Source organism: Glycine soja, chromosome 19, assembly GCF_004193775.1.
Source record: "Glycine soja cultivar W05 chromosome 19, ASM419377v2, whole genome shotgun sequence".
Lineage (NCBI taxonomy): Eukaryota > Viridiplantae > Streptophyta > Magnoliopsida > Fabales > Fabaceae > Glycine > Glycine soja.
The window spans coordinates 41393163-41415309 of NC_041020.1; the positions used below are offsets into that span (position 1 = coordinate 41393163).

A 22147-nucleotide genomic window follows, 5' to 3' on the forward strand; every position below is an offset into this window, starting at 1 on the left:
CGCTATGATTGTCACAATTATCATTGTCATCCCTATAATTGTTATCATCGTTATCATTATCATTTCACCTAAGTTGTCATTATTTCATCCCTCACCATCATTTCATTACCATGGCTAACATCACCACTATCATTATCATTGTTATTATTATTATCACTATATCATCATTCTCGTTGTCACCATCACCATTACTGGTGCCGATACTCCCAACACTGACTTATTTTATTCATCTTCAATTTATAATAATTTTTTAAAACTATAAAAAAATTGAAACTAAAAACTCAACGAAAACTAGTTTTGATTTTAAATTTTTTTAAAACTAAAACAGAAAATAACCCCGAATGGGCCCTTATCCTTTTCGTTTATTTTTTTAAGCAATAATAAAAGGGAAAAAAAGTATTTCTATTCATACACACATTTCACCACTTAATTTTTCTTTAAATTTGTATGTGTAAAATTATATAAAAAAAATTAGTATACAAATTTAACAAGCACCAATGTTATAAGTGTTTATAATATTTTCTTATTATCTATATCATTATGATGTTTTATATAAAAAAATAAAAGAAAAACAAATATGTATATTATATTAAAATATAAAAACCATATTCATATCTTAAAAAAAATCATCTAGTACATAAAATTATTATTAATAAAATGATATAAAACTACGAAAATTATTATTGTAATAACAACTAATCGATCCATGTTAATTGATCGACAAATTATATGAGAGGCTTACAAATATAATTCAGGGCATAAAAATGCGTATACATAATGTTTTTTTTTTTTTGCCCAGGTATCCAAAATCCAGACCCAAAGACTAATCATTCAAAATATAATGATTCATTGAAGAAAAAATGATCATATTGACGGGAATCACCATGATCTCAAACAATCTCTATGACAAATAATCAAATATTACTATTTTTACGTACATTAAAAAATTAATTTGATTATGAAAATTGATTAACAGCATGTATATTTGGTGGTATGAAATTATATATTCAATAGTTTTTAGCATTGGAAGAGTTAAACTCTTCTAATAGATTTATTAAAAAATTAAACTTTGAAATAATATTTAAGAAAAAAAGGTATCTATCAAATAACTCAATTTCACACCATGATTTTAAATTGTGATCTATAATCACAATTGCAGTGGGGCAACATAAAAAGCTTTTGGAGTCATTGCAATCACACAAAGATTGCATTTGCCGAGACATGAAGGATCAAGACGAGATTGCAAACGTGATTTAGAAGCATGTGCCACACCATGTTGGTTTAATGACTATTTTGCTGCAAAGAAGCTGGCACTCTCCCAGAAACAGCATTGGCACTATAGAGAAACTGGGAAACTATGGAGGCACACGGCTGTGCCACAACGTTCTTCCACGCATCATTCGCTTCCTGGCCACGTTTCTGGAACACGGGAGTGGCACAAACACGGTGAATCTTCCATCCCTTAACACTCCTCAGCCACTGAATCCTCCCAAGCTGCTTGCATGCCAAGTGGCACGTGTTCCTCTTCACCTCCCTCACCGCGTCCTGCAGCAACCTCATCCTCATTTCGGTGCTTGAAAACGCTTCTCTCCGAAAATACTCGTGGAACTCCGGCACCCCAATGGCCTTTCTTATCCCCTTCGAGTAATCCCCGTTGGGACTGAAAAAGGGTCTCAGCTCGTTCACCATTCCGCCACCAATCATTTGATCCACGCGCTGCGCAACGTAGGAATGAAGCACGGGCGTGGAAACATCCACCCAGAGACAACACCATTCGTAACGTGTCCCGAACTTGTCCACAAGGGCCTCCATGTATGAGTTAGAGCCTCCAACAATTATTGGAACCTTCTCGCGGTTTGTGATGGATTCAATGGCGTGTGACGCCATGTCGCAGAAGTCAGAGGCAGTGAACTCCTTGTTGGGGTTCTGTGTCCCTAGCAGGTGGTGAGGGATCCCACGTTGTTCTTCTTTTGTTGCTTTGTTTGTGACAACGTCGAGGCCCGAATAGACTTGCATTTTGTCGGAGTTTATGATTTCTGATGGGAAACATGTGGCTAGGTCGATCGACAACCTCGTTTTGCCGCTTCCGGTTGCTCCCATCACCAACACCACCTTCTCTTTTGGCCTTATTATCTGGTTTTGGCCACTGGATGTATTAGTAGGAACGTTTTTCAGTGGCTGCGTTGGTCTACACATCACTCTTGACATGGTCATAGTCATCTAATTAAAGGGTTTAGAAAAATCAACTAAGAGTGAGGAAATTGATGAGAATCGATGGGAATATAGGGGGTTGAGATGAGAAAGTATCACGTATGTTCAAAGTTTTCGAATTAAATAGATTGAGAACAGTGGTTTGTTGTTGGAGTATTTATATAGCTAAGGCATGACGAAAGGGATGAAAAGTATCACTCTCTGGCTCGATTTGTTCAAGATTGTAATAGTAGGTCTAGGAATAATTATCAGTGAAGAAGATAATACATTATATGCTATAGTGGTATAGTGGTGGTCACAAAATATTCTCGTGGTACATAAATTATTTTTTATTTTAAATATCTTATTAACATTTCTTGTTTCTTTGTATTTTTTATTTTTATATCATAAATTTTATCATATTTATATATTTTTCTATATATATGATAATACTTTAAAAGTTTATCAAACATTTTTCAATATTCCCAATTCTTTAAAAGTTTATCAATTGTTTTTTTTCGTGGAAACTGCATGTTGCTATTAGGTCGGCGATTGAGCGCGCCTTTGACATATTGCCCAAATATTTATTGTTGTCTTCATGCGCCATGCATTCCATACAGAAATGATTTCATAATTTGAATATTAAAAAGTTTATATTTCTATGTATGCTTACTTTTAAAAAGTTTATAATTTGAATACACTCTAATATTATTGTATATTAAAAGAGACGACTTTTGTTACCCTAATTTGTGTTCACAATATCTTTTTGTTTGCTCAATTAGGAAGGTCTTCAAGGTCCAAGGTGGGGACGAGGTTCTTCTTCTTTCTATTGTGGGGTGTATAACTACTAGAGCACAAATTAATATGCGCGGAGTATATATGTAGCGCTATGATAAGATCTAGTTATTCCTTTCTTTTTATCTCCAAATTTTGTCCCTTATACACGTATAGAAGTTTCAGCTTAGCTAGCATCTAGGGCTTATCTCACAAGATCATACGAAGATTGGCTTAAATATATTGCCTTTTACACGATGGTGACAGGGCATTCCATATGCAATACCAAGATAGACTTCAAAATATTGGCTTTATATAAATCAGAAATATTTGAGTTAGTACGGGCTTCTCTCTTTTTTTCCAGTGAATGTCGGGAAGAAACCAAGCTAAAGTAATTTCTAGTAAAATTCAATAGTACGGATGGAATATTTATATAAGGGCATTGATATTGATACATTTAAAATGATTTTTGCTTTTTTACAATTATTTTATTATTATTATTATTATTTCTTTTTTATTGTATTACTTATTATATTTCTCACTTCTTTTTTCTTTAATCTTATCTTTCTCCCCCTTTCACACTATTCTCAAAAACGAAATGTACAATAATAATTATCCCCTATCAGTCTATCTAATACTAGTATAAATAAGTAGACTCATTTTTAAAATCGAGACGAAAACTAAAATTGCATGAAGACATTCAAATGGATAATATATATTTAAAAGAGATAACTTAAGCTTAAAATGCAATTTTTGGGTGCAATCAACATAGTACTCCGAAATTACATGTTTCATTAGATTTAAAAATAGTCTTGATGTAACATAAAAAAGGAACACGATAAAATAAGTCTTAAACTTTTTTACTCAATATATTAGACGAAAATCATTGTCCCACACATGAAATTATACAAAAAATAAGAGTTAAACTCTATATATAAAAATATCTTTCGTGTTCAGATTTGTTGAATAGTTAGACTAACTGCATCTTAGTTATTGTACATTTTGGGGCTCGTATTTACCTCATGATTTTGTCCTTAAAATGCAATTTAATAAATTAAGAAAGGAGAGTATTTATAATTTATGGTTGTCCTTGATACTTAAGGGATATGAAATTTTGTGTGTGGTGTTAGAAGAAAAACCTAAGCGACACACATGGACAACAAGGGACCTTGACAAAGAACTAGTGGTTCGGTACATAAAAAGGTTTCAACAATTAGTATCAAAATTAGGTTTGATTAGGTGACTTGTTACATAAGTATAATGAAAATGACAGTAAAAAATTTTGTATCGAAAAACTTTCTGATAACATGAAGGACAAACATGCCTCATAACCGTAAAACTCTTACTTTTAAGATGCAAATTTAAGTAGACTACATTAAGCAACAGTTTTTCATAATGACTGAATTGATTATTGTTGTCCATATCTTCCATGACTATTTTAGGAACGATAATGTAAAAAAAGAAGAACAATGACCTTGGTAAACATTTGTTTTGTGAAAGCAAGATGACAATTAGACATGTCATCAAAATGGGAAGCATCACACTTATTAATTAATGTTTGATCTTTTGTAAAACAATTCTCGTTCTTAAATATACCAGATTAACTCCGCTGGATTAGGATGCAATTCGTGTAAGACTTTCAGATTATGAGCGTTATTTCTGCATTGGTATATATAATGATGTAGAATGCCTAGTTAACTAAGGAAGCTGAACTGTATTAAAGGAACGACGATTATGATTAAGGTGGCCGGTAATAAGGACATGATGGCTAATGATATCATATATCTGCTTTTTTTCTTTTTCATGTTATTAGTATTAAGTATTTATCAATTAGTGACTAATTTTTTCAGACTAATTGATTATCTTTTAGTATGATCTTTCCTCTCCATAGTTCTTTTATGACAACACTGATTTGGAGTTTGATTTTGAGGCCACCAATGAATTGTTTGATTGCATTAAGAAGTTGGCTCCACAATTTGATGTGCAACAAAAAATTCTAACTGAGTTACATCTCTACAAGATTGGTGTTGAACACTTTAGTTCTGACTTTGCAATGACTCAAAAGAAAATTCATTCTCCTAGTAAGAATTTTTTACCAAATGACAAATATAAATACTATACTATTTTTTTATGTATTAATGTTATAATTCAGAATTCTAAGTTATGCTCTTGATTGGTATTGCAACATAATGGTGACGAATATTTGGATCACAAACTCCAAATTTACAAAAATTAACTATTAAAATTTTGAGTTTGACTTAAGCTTCAGGATGTGAAAAAAATTGAAGTGTATTTGAACAAGTGATTGTGACAAAACTCTAACTATGTTTTTTAATTTTTATTTAATTTTGATGATCAAATTTTATTTGGAGTGTAATTGAGATTGAGATCAACATTTATTTGTTATATTGTAGATTCATTCCAAAAAAAAGAAATAGGCTTGAGCATAACAGGTTGGACATTTAATTTTATTATTTTGTTCATTTTAAATACTAGTATATTTTTATTTTAATTCCAATTTCGATTGTGATTCAAATTTTAAATATTGACACATTGTACCAATTCGAGGATTCTAATTAGACAATGTTAAGTTGAATTTATTTTTTAGATTTTTACACACTTTTTCAATAAAATCTTTATCTCTTAACTTTATTCTTATTCACATTTTTATTTAATTTAAAAACAACTACACAATGCTCCTTTATTTCATTATATAGAAAATTTATTTATATTTAAAAATGCTTGTGCGGTTTAGGAAAAACTTGCTAATTTAATACATTAAAATTAAAATAGGTGAAATATTAATTTTCATATATGTATGATAAGAAAACACTTTATTAAGTTGATTTTCAGTAACAATGTATTTTAGTTTTTCTTACAATAAATAATGTTAATAGGATATATTTTGAATAGGTTAATAGTATTCTAAAGAAATTAAAAAGAAAACTAGCATTTTGCAATGACATAAAAAAACACTATTTTCCCCGCGACATCAAACGCGTTGGTATAGAGAGACTCACTTTCTATTAACTTAACTTTTAGAAAACATTTAAAAAAATGTTACAAAAGGTGGTGGCAAATTTTAATTAGTCCAAAATTGAATATTTTCAGTTTTTATTTTAGATTTTCAAAATTTTAAAACACTCACTTTCTCATATTTTTTTAATCCACATTATTTTTGCACATATTCCAAGAAGTAGTGACAAGAGTTATGAACCATTGCAATAAAGAAGCACAAGTGAGTGATGACATATCTGGAATAAATTACCCAAGTTTATGAACCATCGTAACAACTGATACCGAATTTAAGATACAAAAGGTCAAAATCAACCATTTCTATAATTTGAAATATTGAAAATAATAATTATTTTAAAAAAATTAAAAAAGAAGTTTTCTCAATTCTTTTGTAGTGTTGATCTCTCAACAGCATAATGATGAAACAAATTGCTTGAAGATAGTAAAACAATACAAAATACATCAATACAACATAACCTTTTGATCAAGATGCATTTTAACTTCATTTTAAAGAAATTATTATTTTTTAAAAGATTTTCTTAAGTAAAAAATGTTTTTTATAAATTAAAACAAATACGCACTTAAAATAATAGTGAATAAAGACATATACAGCAGAGCACGTGTCAATTAATTAGTTTTCACTGAACGACTGGTGCCAAAACAAAGTAAAAAGTAAAATTAGAACAAGTGGGAGATGTGTCCAAGAGCCGCACTCTATCAAGTATCAAAAAAGTTCCTTGAAAAAGAAAATGGTATGAAGTTGCAATATTTTGAATTACTGGATCCCCTATCAAAGCCGTTTTTATTGACCTTTTTCAATATGATCTTGTGAACTCTGTCTGCTGTTAAAAAAGAAATACTACTAAAAAGGAATAAAAATAAAGGAAATAATAGGCAAAATTGCTAATATACAACAGCGACCAAAATCTTGTTAGCCAAACAAAATCAACCTATGCTTCTTTCCTATGTGATGCATGAGGCTAACAGTGCCGTAGCACAGATACAGTCTCCTAGAGAAAAAAAAAATGTACAGCTTTTTTGTTGGCACTTCATTCAGGAGTCTTTGCTTGCTCTTCAATAATAATAATAAAAAAATACGACGTTGTTCGACATGCTTAGCTTTTAGTATAACTCACTTGCGCCGCAAAGAGATCATATGCTGGTGAGCCTTGATATCCCTCTGTATTCTGTCTGCATACAAGGGTAGGCGAATGATCTGATTGATCTCATTCAATAATACATCTTCTGTGATGTTATCCTTTATGCTTCGCATTACCTGTGTTAAAAAATTAACCAAAACTGTTCAGCAGGCTTTTCACCTGAGCTAGTCAAACAAAAACATAGACAACTTAAAGATGGCGGCAATAATAGAATGGAAAAGTTTTAACAGGTATAACCTTTCTATAGGTATTGATATCATTTGGAGTGGCTTTGTCTATTCTGATCCGCATGCAGACCCAATGATGCTCCGCAGAATCCCAGTAGCATTCAATGATCTTCCCTGAATAGGAAGAAATGTCCGATGCATCTGAAAATCATTTGGAGCCAAAAATTGGAAACAAATTACGGTTAGACTTTTTCAGATAATCAGTTAAATCAACTCAAGAATTATGTTATAACTAGCTTTAGACAGATTCAATTGCAAGTGGGGTAATTCATGCAATTAGCTGTCATCTGGAACAATTAATAATAATAGTAATAATGCCATTAATTACATTTATAATGGTATAAAATAATAATGATGATCTACAAGTTGTAACCTTTAAAAATAACATTCTCTTCCATTAACTTCTTCCTTCCTCGTTCAAATAGAAAAAGCAAGGGACGATCACCAGCTCCCACCTGTCAACAAAAAGATTTCAACATAATTGGATTGTCATGTTAGAGAGGAATTTAACACCACATAAACTAATTCCATTTTTGAACTTGAGAAGTACTTGTACAACCTCACAGAGGAAATCAACAGAGTTCATCTCAGGGTATTTCCACTTCAGAAGACCTTCATGTGTGCGAGGGACATATGGATCATCCCAACCCTGATAGAATCCAACATCATTAACAACGGACAAGTAGTAAACCAAACAGCATATATGCATATTTGTGAATAATATGTTCTCAGCCAGTAAGTATTCTATATAAACCAAAAATTTACATCAGTCAAGATTTCTCAATATTCAATATTGACTCAATACAATGAAACACCTGGAATACAAGACCATCTGATGAATGCGATAGTTGTGGAATGAATTTATGAAGGAGCTTTGACACGGTAGATAGTAACCAAAAACCCTTCCTCCTCACCTGAAACAAAAAAATACAAAAAATATAAACAAATATCTGATCCCACTGGAAATTTTCAGAAAATAGAATAGTAAAATAATCACTATACGTACACTAAATGGTTCCAAGTCATATCTATAATAAGGATTTATACTCTTTGAGAGGCCCTCACGTTCCATATTACGAGGTTCAATTACTTCTTTCTCCAGCAATTTCCACCTTTCATAGAATGGCAGCTGCATGCTTAAGACCAAATGGTCAGGTCAAAAGTCAGCCAAGCACAAGTGTGAACATGAATCCAAAGATTTACATGGTTCCAGGCATGCATTATCTAGTATTCTATGTCATTTTTTTAATGTTTTACCAACTATCCAAATACTCATGAGAAAACATTACGTTTGCAGCCAGATCAATTGGAAGTTGGACAGACAACCACACACACACCAGATCCCAAGAAATATTGAATAGAATCTGATATTCTGATTGTATCAGTAATTCATTATAAGTTTACAAACTAGACACAGCTGCTCCAATTATGATGCTTCAAATTATTTCACAATTTGCCATGTCTAGCCAGATCCAAAAATACGGATTACTAGTGATCCTGGGTTTTCAAACTTACCAAGGAAATGACCCACAAGTCAGAGGTAGTTTCAAATCCAACTAGAAGCTTACAGGCGTTCATTTTAATGCAGGATTGTAAGGAGATACTTTAATTAACTGACAGGTGCAAATACCTTAATTGGAATACAATTTGGTTTTTGGTTGACCACTAAATACAGCAACTCAAAATAGCAAACATAACATAAACAAGAGTAAACCAATTTAAATTTCTTTACTTCATATAATATAGTAGGTGTAGGACAAATCCACCAAGAAGTCAATAATATCTCAACACTGCAGTTGTTCGTAAATGTGTACCTCTGTCAAAGAGACTTGATTAATAGCTATCAAATCATAAATGAGGTATCTTCTCTCTTGCTTATGTGTATGTGGATCTGTGTCAATAATCATCTCCCCATCAAGTAATGTGTAGTGGTGATTCCTCTCAGGTGTACCCTTGAAATGATTGTGATTGAAAACAATTTAGTTATCCATTCGAGAATGTAAAATAAAATTTACAAAAGCCAAGACACGGCTTCCTGACACCCAAGACACTCACTTGGCAACCAAAGTAAATTGAATAAACATACACACCCCATTAGTATATCTGCAAGGAAATCGCATATTGATCCTTTGGAAAAGAAATTTTCTGTCAATCAGATAACATCCATCGCAAGTAATCAGCATCATATATCGTGTCCCATCAGCTTTCCACGTGGCATAGTAATATCGTTGTCTTAAGAGTTGCAGATTGTCCCTGCAAAAACAAAATGATCTTAAGTCAACCAAAGTAGATGATTAACAAAGATGAAAATTTAGATTTACAATCAATTTTTAATTAATAAATCTCCCAACTCAAACTCAACTGCATCAAATGCATTTGATCCCTGTTTCACAAAAACTGAAAAAGGATAGGATTAATGAATGCCATTTGATCACAGAACATCCATTAACTTGACATATCAATTGCCAAATCTGGGCCAAACAATACTTTGAAGTTAATTGTAGCATATTTTGTAAATACAAAAAGATTCGTGTAAAACTGCAAATATTCATAATAGCAAATGAGCAGTAGAGCATGTCTGTGTAAATGCAAAGTAATTTACTCTCAAAGAAATTATAGTAATATAAATCAGAAATAATTTGATAGTAGATGCAGAAATTTGTTTAATTGGCCAAAGCTAAATTAAAATATACACAGGGCAGACATCTGGAATTTGAACTTATATCATGTAATTTATGGAAATTGGTCTGAAAGGTTTTGAAGTGTGGAAAACTCTTGGAGATAGAGGTCTTGAGTGGCTCACCGAACTCTTTAACGAAATTATGAGGTCAAAACACATGTCGGAGGAATGGAGGAGAAGCACGTTAGTGCCAATCTATAAGAACAAGGGGGATATACAAAATTGTGCAAATTATAGGGGAATCAAGCTCATGAGTCATACCATGAAATTATGGGAAAGAGTGATCGAACGGAGATTAAGAAAGGAGACTCAAGTTACTGAGAATCAATTTGGTTTCATGCCGGGAAGGTCGACCATGGAAGCGATTTATTTATTACGGCGGGTGATGGAGCAATATCGTATGGCCCAACAAGACTTGCACTTGATTTTTATTGACTTGGAGAAAGCGTATGATAGAGTGCCTAGAGAGATTTTGTGGAAAGCTCTAGAGAAGAAAGGGGTTAGGGTTGCATATATTCGAGCTATCCAAGATATGTATGATAGGGTATCGACTAGTGTTAGGACACAGGGTGGAGAGTCAGACGATTTTCCCATCACAATTGGTTTGCATCAAGGGTCAACCCTTAGCCCCTACCTTTTTACCTTAATTCTGGATGTCCTCACGGAACAAATCCAAGAGATAGCGCCGAGATGCATGCTTTTTGCAGATGACATAGTCCTCCTTGGAGAGTCGAGGGAGGAGTTGAATGAGAGGTTGGAAACTTGGAGACGAGCTCTAGAAACACATGGCTTTCGCCTAAGCAGAAGCAAATCGGAGTATATGGAATGTAAGTTCAACAAAAGAAGGAGGGTTTCTAACTTAAAGGTGAAAATAGGAGACCATATTATCCCTCAAGTCACACGGTTTAAATATCTTGGGTCTGTAATACAGGATGATGGGGAAATTGAAGGGGATGTGAATCATCGCATTCAAGCAGGATGGATGAAATGGAGAAAAGCATCGGGGGTGTTATGTGATGCAAAGGTACCGATCAAGCTAAAGGGAAAGTTTTATCGGACTGCGGTAAGACCGGCGATTTTGTACGAAACAGAATGTTGGGCAGTCAAGAGCCAACATGAGAATAAAGTAGGTGTAGCGGAGATGAGGATGTTGCGGTGGATGTGTGGTAAGACTCGACGGGATAAAATTAGAAACGAAGCTATTAGAGAGAGGGTTGGAGTAGCGCCTATTGTAGAGAAGATGGTGGAAAATAGACTTAGGTGGTTTGGGCATGTAGAGAGAAGACCGGTAGACTCTGTAGTGAGGAGAGTAGACCAGATGGAGAGAAGACAAACAATTCGAGGCAGAGGAAGACCCAAAAAGACTATAAGAGAGGTTATCAAAAAGGATCTCAAACTTAATGATTTGGATAGAAGTATGGTACTTGATAGAACATTATGACGGAAGTTGATCCATGTAGCCGACCCCACCTAGTGGGATAAGGCGTTGTTGTTGTTGTTGTTGTTGGTCTGAAAGGTTTTGACAAATAATTCATCCCAAAACTAAACAGAAGTACAATATAGTATGAAACCATGACTTCTTCATTGAAATCTTAGTGTAAGAATTAATATATCACAAAGATCCTGTTACATTGCTGACAGTGTTAGTTATTCTTCTTCTCCGTCAGATTCTATTAAAAAGTAGACAGAAGGTTTAATGTAGTGAAAAAAATGTCAGCCACTCCATTTACTTGAGAATTTCGGCAAAAAACTGATGTTAAAAATATTTGTTAACAGCACAAGATTCTCTTTTCCAATGAAGCACATTTGCAATTAAACAGTTGAAAGCAGATCGACAATAGAGAACACATACTTTAGGTATTATTAATTTTCTAGACTTGGTAGAATATAAAAACAACTGATGTCCATGATACGTGTAGTATCAAAGGTACCTGCAGAAATGGCAAGTGACAGAGGAAGGAAAAGAAAGGGAAAGGAAAATATCTAAGAGCTATTGCTAAGAGAAAGTCTCGACACTCCCAATTCCGTTACTAAACCCAACCATGATTCTACAATCATTACAGCACTCCCTTGTAACAGAATGCTCACACCCCCACTACTGCTAACAAACTCAGCAATTCCCTTACTATTCCCAACATCAGAACTAACATTAGTTATTAGTTTTGGGCCTACGGTAATAAACCTTTAAAGGCTTATCCCATCTAGAGTCACGGATCCTAACAATACCTCCCCCAATCAAATTAGCCTTGTCCTCAAGGCTGAATGTAGGAGACTTGGTACGAATAGATGCTGCTGACTCCCACATAGCTTCTTCCACAGGTTGGGATTTCCATAAAACCAACCACTCCTCAGGATTTCCATCAGTTTTCCTTCACGCGTAGTTAGCATATTCAGGAAAAAGAGAAGCTGACTCATCCAGGGTCAGACCTCGGGGTAAGGCAGAAGCATTGGAGCCAACTGTCATAGGCTTCTAGAGCTGTGACAAATGAAAGACAGGGTGAACTCTTGCAGATTCCGGAAGCTTCAGCTTGTAGGCCACCTCCCCTACTCGTGATAATATTTTAAAAGGCCCAAAATAGCAGGTTGATAATTTAGGATTAATGCGACAGGCCACAGTATGCTGCCTATGAGGGCACAGCTTAACAAACACCCAATCCCCTTCCGCAAATGACACAGCGTGACAATGCTTATCTGCCGCCTTCTTCATGGATTGTTGGGCGCGATGCAGATGAAATTTCAGTTGGTGGATAGCCTCATCTCTGTCAACCAACACCGAAGCTACTGAATCAACTTGTGTCTCTCCTAGCAGAAATTGTGTCTCGTCCATAAACAACCTCGGGAGTCTATCCCGTGGCTGAGTGGAAGGAAGTATTGTACCAATACTCCGCCCAAGAGAGCCAAAGATTCCATTTCGTTGGTTTTTCAGAAGCGAAACAATGCAAATAGGTCTCCAAACATCTATTAACAACCTCTGTTTGACCATCTGTTTGAGGGTGATAGATATAGTGCTCATCCTCAACGTTGTTCCTTGGAGACAAAACAATTCACTACAAAATTTACTCAAAAACAGAGGATTGCGATTGCTGATGATGGATTTGGGAAATCCATGCAGCTTGGCCACCTCACGAATGAACACCTCAGCCACTGTGTGAGCTGTATATGGGTGCTTCAAAGAAAGGAAATGGGCATATTTTGATAAGCGGTCCACAATCACAAGTATCACATCAAACCCCTGAGAGCGAGGTAAACCAGAGATGAAGTCTAAAGATATATCGCCCCAAACCACTTCCAAAATCGGAATGGGTTGCAATATAGGAGACAAAGCTTGATATTTGTTTCTCTGGCAAACATCACAATGGTGAATGTATTACATAATGGTGTTCTTCATCCCCTTCCAATAAAAGTTTGCAGCAAGGAGCTTATATGTCTTAGTAAAACCCAAGTGCCCCCCTACCACAGTAGAATGAAAGTCTGCTAAGAGTACTGGAATCATAGCAGAAGTCTTGGGCAACATCATGCGCCCTTTGAAGAAGATGATCCCATCACGTTGAACATATTGTGGCACCAAAGCTGGATTAGCTTGAACTTGGGCGGACAATTTTCTAAGTTCTGGATCTTGCTGGTCCTCGGTGCAAATGGTGGGGAAGTCCACCCATATTGGGCTTATGGAAATGCCCCTAACTCTCCTGAACCCATTTGACGAGAAAGAGCATCAGCGGCCTTGTTTTTCGGCCCAGGCTTTTATACACCACTTCGAACTGGAAACCCATCAGTTTTACCAACCAACACTGTTGATCAGTGGTTGTAAGCCGCTGTTGGAGCAAATGACGCAAGCTGCTATGGTCTGTATAGACCTTAAAACTACGACCCAATAGGTAGTGCCGCAGGTGTTGCACCGATAAAGCTAGGGCCATTATCTACTCCTCATAAACTAATTTAGCTAGCGTCTTAGGGGAAAGAGCCTTGCTAAAGTAGGCAATGGGCTGTCGATTTTGCATCAGGACGACACCAATCTCTCATCCTAAGGCATCACACTCAATCACAAATACCTGAGTGAAATCCGGCAATGCTAGCACAGGGAAAAAAGCCAAGCAGGGCAAAGACACTCTTGCTCCTCTCCCATAGAATCCCTTTTTCTTCATCAATGTCGTCAATGGTTGAACCATTTTGTCATAATCTCGAATAAATCTTCTGTAATATACGGCGAGGCCCAAGAACCCGTGAATATCTTTGGTAGAGGTTGGAATGAGACACTCCAACACTACTCGGACCTTGGAAGGATCCATCTACACGCCCTCAGCTGAGATAACATGGCCAAGGTAGTCAATGGAAGTGAGGCCAAAGGATGGGGATAACATGCCACAAAAAAGTGTTGAGCTAACACTGATAGAACTTCATTTAGATGTGATAAATGGATTGGCCAATCTGGGCTAAACAACCATAAAGCGGCGAGGAGAGGCCGAAAAATCGAATTCACCGTGGATTGGAAAGTAGCAGGGGCATTTACAAGGCCAAATGGCATCACGAGGTACTCATAGTAACCTTTGTGAGTGCGAAAGGAAATTTTGGGAATGCTAGATTCCACCATGCGAATCTGATTGAAATTCAAATTTTAGATCAAGCTTTGAGAAAACGCGGGAGCCATGCAGCTCGTCAATGAACTTGTTGATGGTTGGAATAGGATATTTGTCTAGGACAATGACCTTATTGAGGGCCCTAAAGTCCACACATCCTCCATGAGTCATTTTTCTTCTTCACTAAGATGATGGAGCTTGAAAATGGACTAATTGAGTGACGGATGATGTCCTCTGTGAGAAGCTCCTAAACTTGTTGCTCAATCTCGTCCTTGTGATGGTAAGCATATATGTGTGGGTGCACTCTAACTGGGTTAGTACCTAGATGCAAAGTGATTGAATGATCATGGTTGTACTTTGGGGGAAGGCCTTGTCACGTAAGGAAGGCAAACTCAAGGTAAGACAACACATTCTGCAAGTCCGGAGGAGGCGAACAATAAGAGGAACTTGTAGGTGTAGAGTCTTCCAAAGCAAGCCCTTGGAGCATGCCTTGGTCCGCAAAAGTGCAAGGATGATCATGAAGATGGTGCCCCTATAAAGTGATTAATTGGCCGTAGTCTTTGAAACTCACTATCTTCTTTTGCCAATCAATAGTGGTAAGTCCAACATTTTCCAGCCAAGTTATCCCCAAAATTAAATCAACACCACCCAAATCTAACACATAAGCATCCACCACCACAGTGTAGCATCCCACTGACCATTGACTATGCTGATCCATCAACTCCGGGTATGAAAGGTTGCGGGTACCTGCCCTTGAGTTGGATTCGGGTGACTTGGGGCTAGATTTGGACCCTTTATCCCCAAGCCCAATAGAAGAGCCACAAGAATGGGTGGGACTCATAGTCCCAAAGTCCCAGAGTGTTGTGAACGTTGGCCACCCAAAAGGGAGTTACCAGAGAAGGGAGAGTGAAGGAGGATGCCAACTGATGGCACCACGCTGAGAAGGAGGGTGGTCTAGCTTGCGTTCGATCAGGCGAGCCACGAAGATCAGGTGGTGGCAATTGGGGGGTTCAAATGTGAGCACCTATGTGCGAATGTCATCGCGTAACCCACCTAGAAAGAACTAGTCTTGGAGAACGGGGGAACCTGAGCCATGAGGACCTTGAAGGCCTCCATATATTCGTGACGGTGGTAGACTAATGAAGAATTTTAAGTTGAGCAAAGGGGTTACCCAATTGATTGTCACTATAACAGTCTAGGAGAGCACTACTTGAAGGAGTCCCAATGGAGGTTTGGATCAAAGTTGGAAAGGACCTTGAACCAATGCCATGTCTTCCCCTCCATACAAATCTGAGCGAGGGAGATGCATGGGTGCGAATGTCATCGCGTAACCCACCTAGAAAGAACTAGTCTTGGAGAACGGGGGAACCTGAGCCATGAGGATCTTGAAGGCCTCCATATATTCGTGACGGTGGTAGACTAATGAAGAATTTTAAGTTGAGCAAAGGGGTTACCCAATTGATTGTCACTATAACAGTCTAGGAGAGCACTACTTGAAGGAGTCCCAATGGAGGTTTGGATCAAAGTTGGAAAGGAACTTGAACCAATGCCATGTCTTCCCCTCCATACAAATCTGAGCGAGGGAGATGCATGTTTCTGACGGGGTGTTCTGAACGGAAAAGTAGGTCTCGGCCTTGGCTAACCACCCCACAGGGTTGTCACCAACAAAGGGAGGAAGATCGACACACTTCGAGTACAGAGCAACATCGTTAGAGGAAGCACCGCTAGTTGCAGAGGAATGATGGAACGATCCTGCTGAGTTGGAAAAGTGAGACTCGCGCATCTGCATAGAGTGGAAACAAACTTCGAGAACTCACTGACAAAGGAGACAAAGGAATCGAGCTTGGAAGATTGGCTGAAATGAAGGACTCATGGGACTGAAGAATAAGTTTGATGGCTGCGAGATCGACCTCAATGGCATCGAGACGCTGGGATGTTGTCCTAATGCACATACGAGGAAGGGTCGAATCTCAATGAAAGCACCAATGATACGTGTAGTATCAAAGGTATATCAAAGGTACCGGCAGAAATGGTAAGTGAGAGAGGAAGGAGAAGCAAGGGAAAGGAAAATATCTAAGAGCTATTGCTCCCCCAAGTGAGAGAAAGTCTCTACACTCCCGATTCCGTTACTGATCCCAACCATGATTCTAAAATCATTACAACTCATAACAGAATGTTCACACCCCCACTACTACTAACAAACTCAGCAATTACCTTACTACCCCCAACGTTAGAGACTAACATTAGTTATTAGTTTTGGGCCTACGGTGATAAACCTTAAAAGGCTTATCCCATCTAGAGTCACAATTCCTAACAATCTATCTCAGTAAAATAGCCAAGTCCATACTTAAGTTACATTTATTTCTCAATGAAATAGAAAACAAAATGATCAAATGTGGTAAGATTGGACCTGTTCAGAGAAACAGGGTGTGATCCAGGAAACTGCCAGCATCCTCTTCCCTAAAAAGAGATAATATTAAATTTGAAAACCCAAAAATTCATAAAATAATTTTATGCATAACAAACTAATGTTTCCGAATCAAATAATTACTTGGCTTCAAACTTCTTTTGGAATTTTATTGAGATGCATTAAATACAACCATTGCACTAGATACACATAACTTTATTTGTGTAATATTGATATGGTTGTTCGTGTTGACTTTAGGGGGGGACGAAAGAGATAAATAGAGATAGGAAGTATTGCTTAAGTGAAATTGATTGATTATGCATTACGGTAAAATCTATACATTTAGACTCTTAATAGACTAAGTGAGGATTATTTTCTAGGCAGAGTGAATGGGTGGGTGCTACTTCCAGAACACTAACTCCTATGAAAACTAAATCATACATGTGATGCATGAATAACATGTGATACAAAAACAGCATTCATGATTATCCAGAATATGTTGAATACTTGAATGTAAATCATATTCAAGAAAAATATATAGAATTCAACAAAAAGCCAATTCAGAAACCCACCCCTGTGCCCAACTTGAGCAGTTGATAACAAAGTTCTTGCATTGAACGCAGCTGGTTTGGAGGAATTGGATCTCCCAAAGCATCATCACTTGTTAATACTTCATTCCTCACAATAGTCCCCTAGAATATCAAACCAAACATACGGAAAATCCACACAAAATGTATTACTCCCAGAAATAAATTGTGAACTGATTTAAGGTTCTTAAAAAAATTCATATTTCTATTTCAACAGAGCACACAGATGTATGCAATGCAAAAAATGAAAGTGATACGAGGAAAACAATTCAATATTAATGTGACCAAATATTAATCTCACAGCCTCTTATTTAAAAAACTTCATAAAAAAATACAAGCCATATAAAAGGGATAACATGCACAGACAATAAGGCCACGGAAGATGACAATTGAAAGAAAAATACAATCATTTTCTATTTTTCTGTAATAATAAAGAATATTTCAAAACTAACTGGCAGACTCATGCTCACACAAACTTGTTGGAAGTAAATTACATGCCAAGAAGTAAGGTATTCAACCCAGTGGCAACACTAAAAATCCATATCCACTAAGAAGCTAAATAAACAGAGTCAACAAGGCAAACATACCTGTTCAGGAATGTGTGCACAATTGTCCACAGCTGGAACAGCTGTGCCACGAAAATCGGGATCAGAAATTCTCTTCCATTCAGGAGTTTGAGGACAAACAAGATCTTCAGGCTTCTTTTCATGATAAAACATGTACAGGGCATCAATGTAGTCCTGCTTGTAAATTCCTGGGTGGCGTGCGCAAGCAAATTTATTTATCGCCTGGAAGATAACAAGCACAAAAAATAACACATTAATTACCAGAGTCAAACAGTTATTGAAAACAAACCTATGAACTGTCCTATAATTTTACTCACCTCAGTAACAGAAATAGATTCCGTGCGCACAAGAAAGTGAACAATCATATAACCTGTACGATTATGCCCATGTGTGCAATGTACAAGTATATATTTCTTTGTGTTTGTTCTTTGGGAGCAAAAATCCAGAACCTAAAATGAATATCTAACAAGTATAAATCATAAAACCTCAAGTAAGATGTCAAGAGTTGTACCAGCATTGCTAAGAACACTAACAAGAAGACAATACTTGGCAATCAAGTTGTGGACATTAAGCAAAAGAATGAGTAAAAGTAATGTTCATGAACTGTACGGTGAACACTATCAACACTACAAAAGGAAGCTACCTTATCACAAAATTTTTTTACGGATTCATCATCAGGTACAGCATCTCTTCCTGTGCATCTTATCTGCCACAAGCAAATAAAAAAATCTAAATTCAATTGCAATTAACATTTCATAAACAATCGGATGAAAGATAATATGCTACCTTGACATGACCAATCCCTTCTTTTGTCCAATCTGATACACGATAGTAGCGAGTAGTATTTGTCAGATCAATCACTAAACCAAGCTGCAAATTAAATAAAGCTAAGCACTTTGATGCTAGTTGCAACAAATTTATATACAACACTACAAAGCAAACAAGTATTCATGCATGTTATGCATGGAACACAATGTAAAATAACAACAATGAAAGATACTCTTGAATTGCTTGAAATTGTTATTTTATTACCTCAATCTTTGGTTCAGCTATTCAGGTAACAGATAGAACATGTAAAAGCTCCCACAATGTTGCAAATTTGTCCCTTTCTGTAATTATTCATCTTTCTGCTTATTAGCTCAAACGAAATATAAACACTTACTATCCTCATTCTTCCTGTTTCTATGTCTTTTTCATCAAATCCTAAAATGCAATCTAAGCCGTCTTTTGTCAATAAAAGCTCCCTAAGAACACCAAATTCATATGTAAAGCCCGTCACATTGTGACATGTGTGAGCAATAGAACAAGTTCCTCTAAATGTTGTGAAGTAATAAAATGAGAAAATATTTAACATGGCCAAATAAAAAGATCAGTCACATAAAAAGATGTTGAAAAGTCACATCAAAATATTTAACAAAACCATCCTGACTTCTCTATTTATGTCAGCAGCTTGTGCACACCAATCTATTATTATCTCCCTTTATGTACTTAATAAAGGTATATTTATCTTCCCAATGAAGAAAATACTAATCTGAGTAATTGATGATTACTGTGCATTTGATGTACTTACTTCTCTACCTAAGACTCTTTGTTGATGAATTGCTTGCTTGGGAGTATATTTTTGACTTGAAATGTAATCATTGAAGGAATCACCAAGTGGAACCTTTGAAGGGATTATACATCCTATTTCTTGCCCATGTGGTGGGCAGTCTAACCAACCTGTATTATAAGGTAAACTAAAAATGAAAATCTATAAAAAAATAAATAAATAAATAAAGCACATAATAGAGTAACATTATTGCAAGAGTGAAGATCAGTAAAGAGATTTCCACATTGTAAAGAAAATTGTAGCCTGAAGCCAGTATGAAAAAAGAACTTGTAAGAAAACCAGGCATACATAGTATTTTTTTATTTTTTTTATCAGTACCAGGCATACATAGTATATACTATCACAAAAATAAAATGGCAAATTAATTAAAGAAAAAGGTCTTGTTCATGCAATAAGGACTTGCAATAGTGAGTTCAAAGGATGTAATCAACTTGCAATAGTTTATAATAAAGGCCATGGACTATACCTGCATAGTGTATATCACAATTCCTACAGCATATAGCTAACACTTCCACAAACTAACCTACCCATGCTGAACAAGTGAGACATTTGACATACACAATCATCTCCATATAAGCCCTTTGGTATAGCTTTTTTCAGGGAATATAATTGTTCTTTTTTTTTCCAAAAAAGTTCTTTAATGGACATGTTATGAAAAGGGGGGAGGGGGGTGGAGATTTTCTCTCTAAAATAGCTTGAACCAAAACACACTAACTCTGGTTTATGCAGGAAAAAAAAATCTTCAATGCCAAAGGTAACTTATAGCTTCATTTATTTACAGCAAGTCCTTAATTTGTATAGTTAAATCCCTAAATGCAAAATAGAAAATGAATAGAAATTCCAATGCTCATACACTACAATGAGATTAAAGTGCCGGGCAATATTTGCACAATGTACTAGTCCATAATTGACAACCAAATCCGTGGGTATTGTATATAAAATAGATAGTTAAATAAATAAATAAAAACAAGAGCCCACCATCAGGAACCGCGTTCATATCATAAGGTCTAGAATTCGTATTGTATGGTCTCCGTTCTTGCCCTCGATCCATATGTGGGGGCTTTCTTTTCAAACCTCTGTGTGTTTCTTCATTATTATGCTGCATAAAGAACTCAGAGTAAGAAACAGCAAAGGAGCTATCTCAACAAAAACAACAAAAGTTAAGCAATTCAACAATTATCTGATAAAATGCATCACATCAGATTGCCAGGAATAAAATGACTTGAACGAGCATAACTGAAGAGCAATAATTATGCTTCCAAGCACGCGTGTACATGAGAACAAGCAAAAAGTACACTCAATTTTGCACAGTGAAGTTCATTGAAATAAGACAAAAACAGAAAAAAAGTCACCCTAGAGCACTTTCAGGAGTATATTGACAAGCCACCATGCTTTCAGACAAATTCTCACAGAAAAAAAGCCACAAAACATAATCGAGGTGGATTCAATATCCAACCATTCATGTGTCACTGAATTTGAGAAACCGTTTATATTAAATTTTGAAAATGTGACATCACATGATGCATTTCATCTATCAGAGACAATCCGCAACAAAACAAAACAAAAAAACAGAGAGAAAAAAAAACACGGTGTCTTCGATTCTAGGAAAAAGCAGAACATTGTTTTAGCAGAGAAGAAATAACTTGATTTTTCGTACTAGTCACGAATCGTGACGCTTGGTAAACCTAGATTGAAGTTGTTTCGAAGCGAGTAACAAAACCGAACGAACAAGTAAAGAAGTAAAAAAAAAAAAAAAATGTGCATAAAGTAACGATTATGGTTGTGTAAAGGATGAATCTACCATGTGATAGCTCATGGCAGTAACGGATTGAGAAAGAGTATGAGAGTGACGTTGGTTAGGGTTTTGATTGGAAGAAGATGGAGAGAATCGATCTTCGGCGGAGAAAAGAAGAATTTAAGGATCTGTTATGTTGTTGTGCGCCACCATACATATCCGAGTCTTCGCCCCGTGGAGAGAACCGACATAACCACCCCTCGTTTATCTCTTCTTTTTCTTTTTTTTTTTCACTTGTTTATTTATTTTGCTTAATGTTTTCCCAATAGTTTTTTTCTTTTTCTTTCCACTTTATAAATAAGTTATTTTAATTTACTATGTAAAAAATATTTTTTTGAAACAAAAATAATTAATTTTAGAATTACTTTTCAACAGTCTTTCATAAAGAATAATTGATTATTAAAATAATTTAATTTATGCAAATGTTTAAACATGGTATTATGATTTTCAGTTCTTTGATTGGATATGAATAATGAAGAAAAATAAAAAAAATACTTTTGGGAATTCCACAACGTCACACATTGAGATCAATGTGATGTTATGTCTAACCCACATATAGGAGG

General features: G+C 35.8%; 2 protein-coding genes across 2 annotated transcripts; both read right to left on the reverse strand.

Annotated features, from left to right (window-relative positions):
- Window positions 1–1023: 1023 nt before the first annotated feature.
- LOC114397914 (adenylate isopentenyltransferase 3, chloroplastic-like) lies at window positions 1024–2355 on the reverse strand. Its single transcript, XM_028359969.1, has one exon. It carries the CDS (start codon window positions 2218–2220, stop codon window positions 1282–1284), a length of 939 nt encoding a protein of 312 aa, XP_028215770.1. The 5' UTR covers window positions 2221–2355; the 3' UTR covers window positions 1024–1281.
- Window positions 2356–6696: 4341 nt separating this feature from the next.
- Window positions 6697–21795, reverse strand: LOC114400221 (mRNA-capping enzyme-like). Its single transcript, XM_028362560.1, has 17 exons — window positions 21591–21795; window positions 20768–20888; window positions 19751–19899; window positions 18967–19050; window positions 18824–18886; window positions 18498–18629; window positions 18202–18402; window positions 17600–17719; window positions 17031–17080; window positions 9457–9619; window positions 9181–9318; window positions 8373–8495; window positions 8182–8280; window positions 7926–8015; window positions 7740–7821; window positions 7377–7507; window positions 6697–7255 (listed from the first exon to the last, which is right to left on the reverse strand). The coding sequence occupies exons 1-17, from the start codon at window positions 21603–21605 to the stop codon at window positions 7112–7114; spliced, it is 1905 nt and encodes a 634-aa protein (XP_028218361.1). The 5' UTR covers window positions 21606–21795; the 3' UTR covers window positions 6697–7111.
- Window positions 21796–22147: the final 352 nt, after the last annotated feature.

Coding starts and splice junctions, on each gene's coding strand:
- LOC114397914 (XM_028359969.1), bottom strand. CDS start 2,220: ATGACTATGACCATGTCAAGAGTGATGTGTAGACCAACGCAGCCACTG.
- LOC114400221 (XM_028362560.1), bottom strand. Junction 9,319..9,456: donor CTTGCAGATATACTAATGGG/GTGTGTATGTTT, acceptor AATCATTTCAAG/GGTACACCTGAGAGGAATCA. Junction 8,016..8,181: donor CAGATGGTCTTGTATTCCAG/GTGTTTCATTGT, acceptor GGATTCTATCAG/GGTTGGGATGATCCATATGT.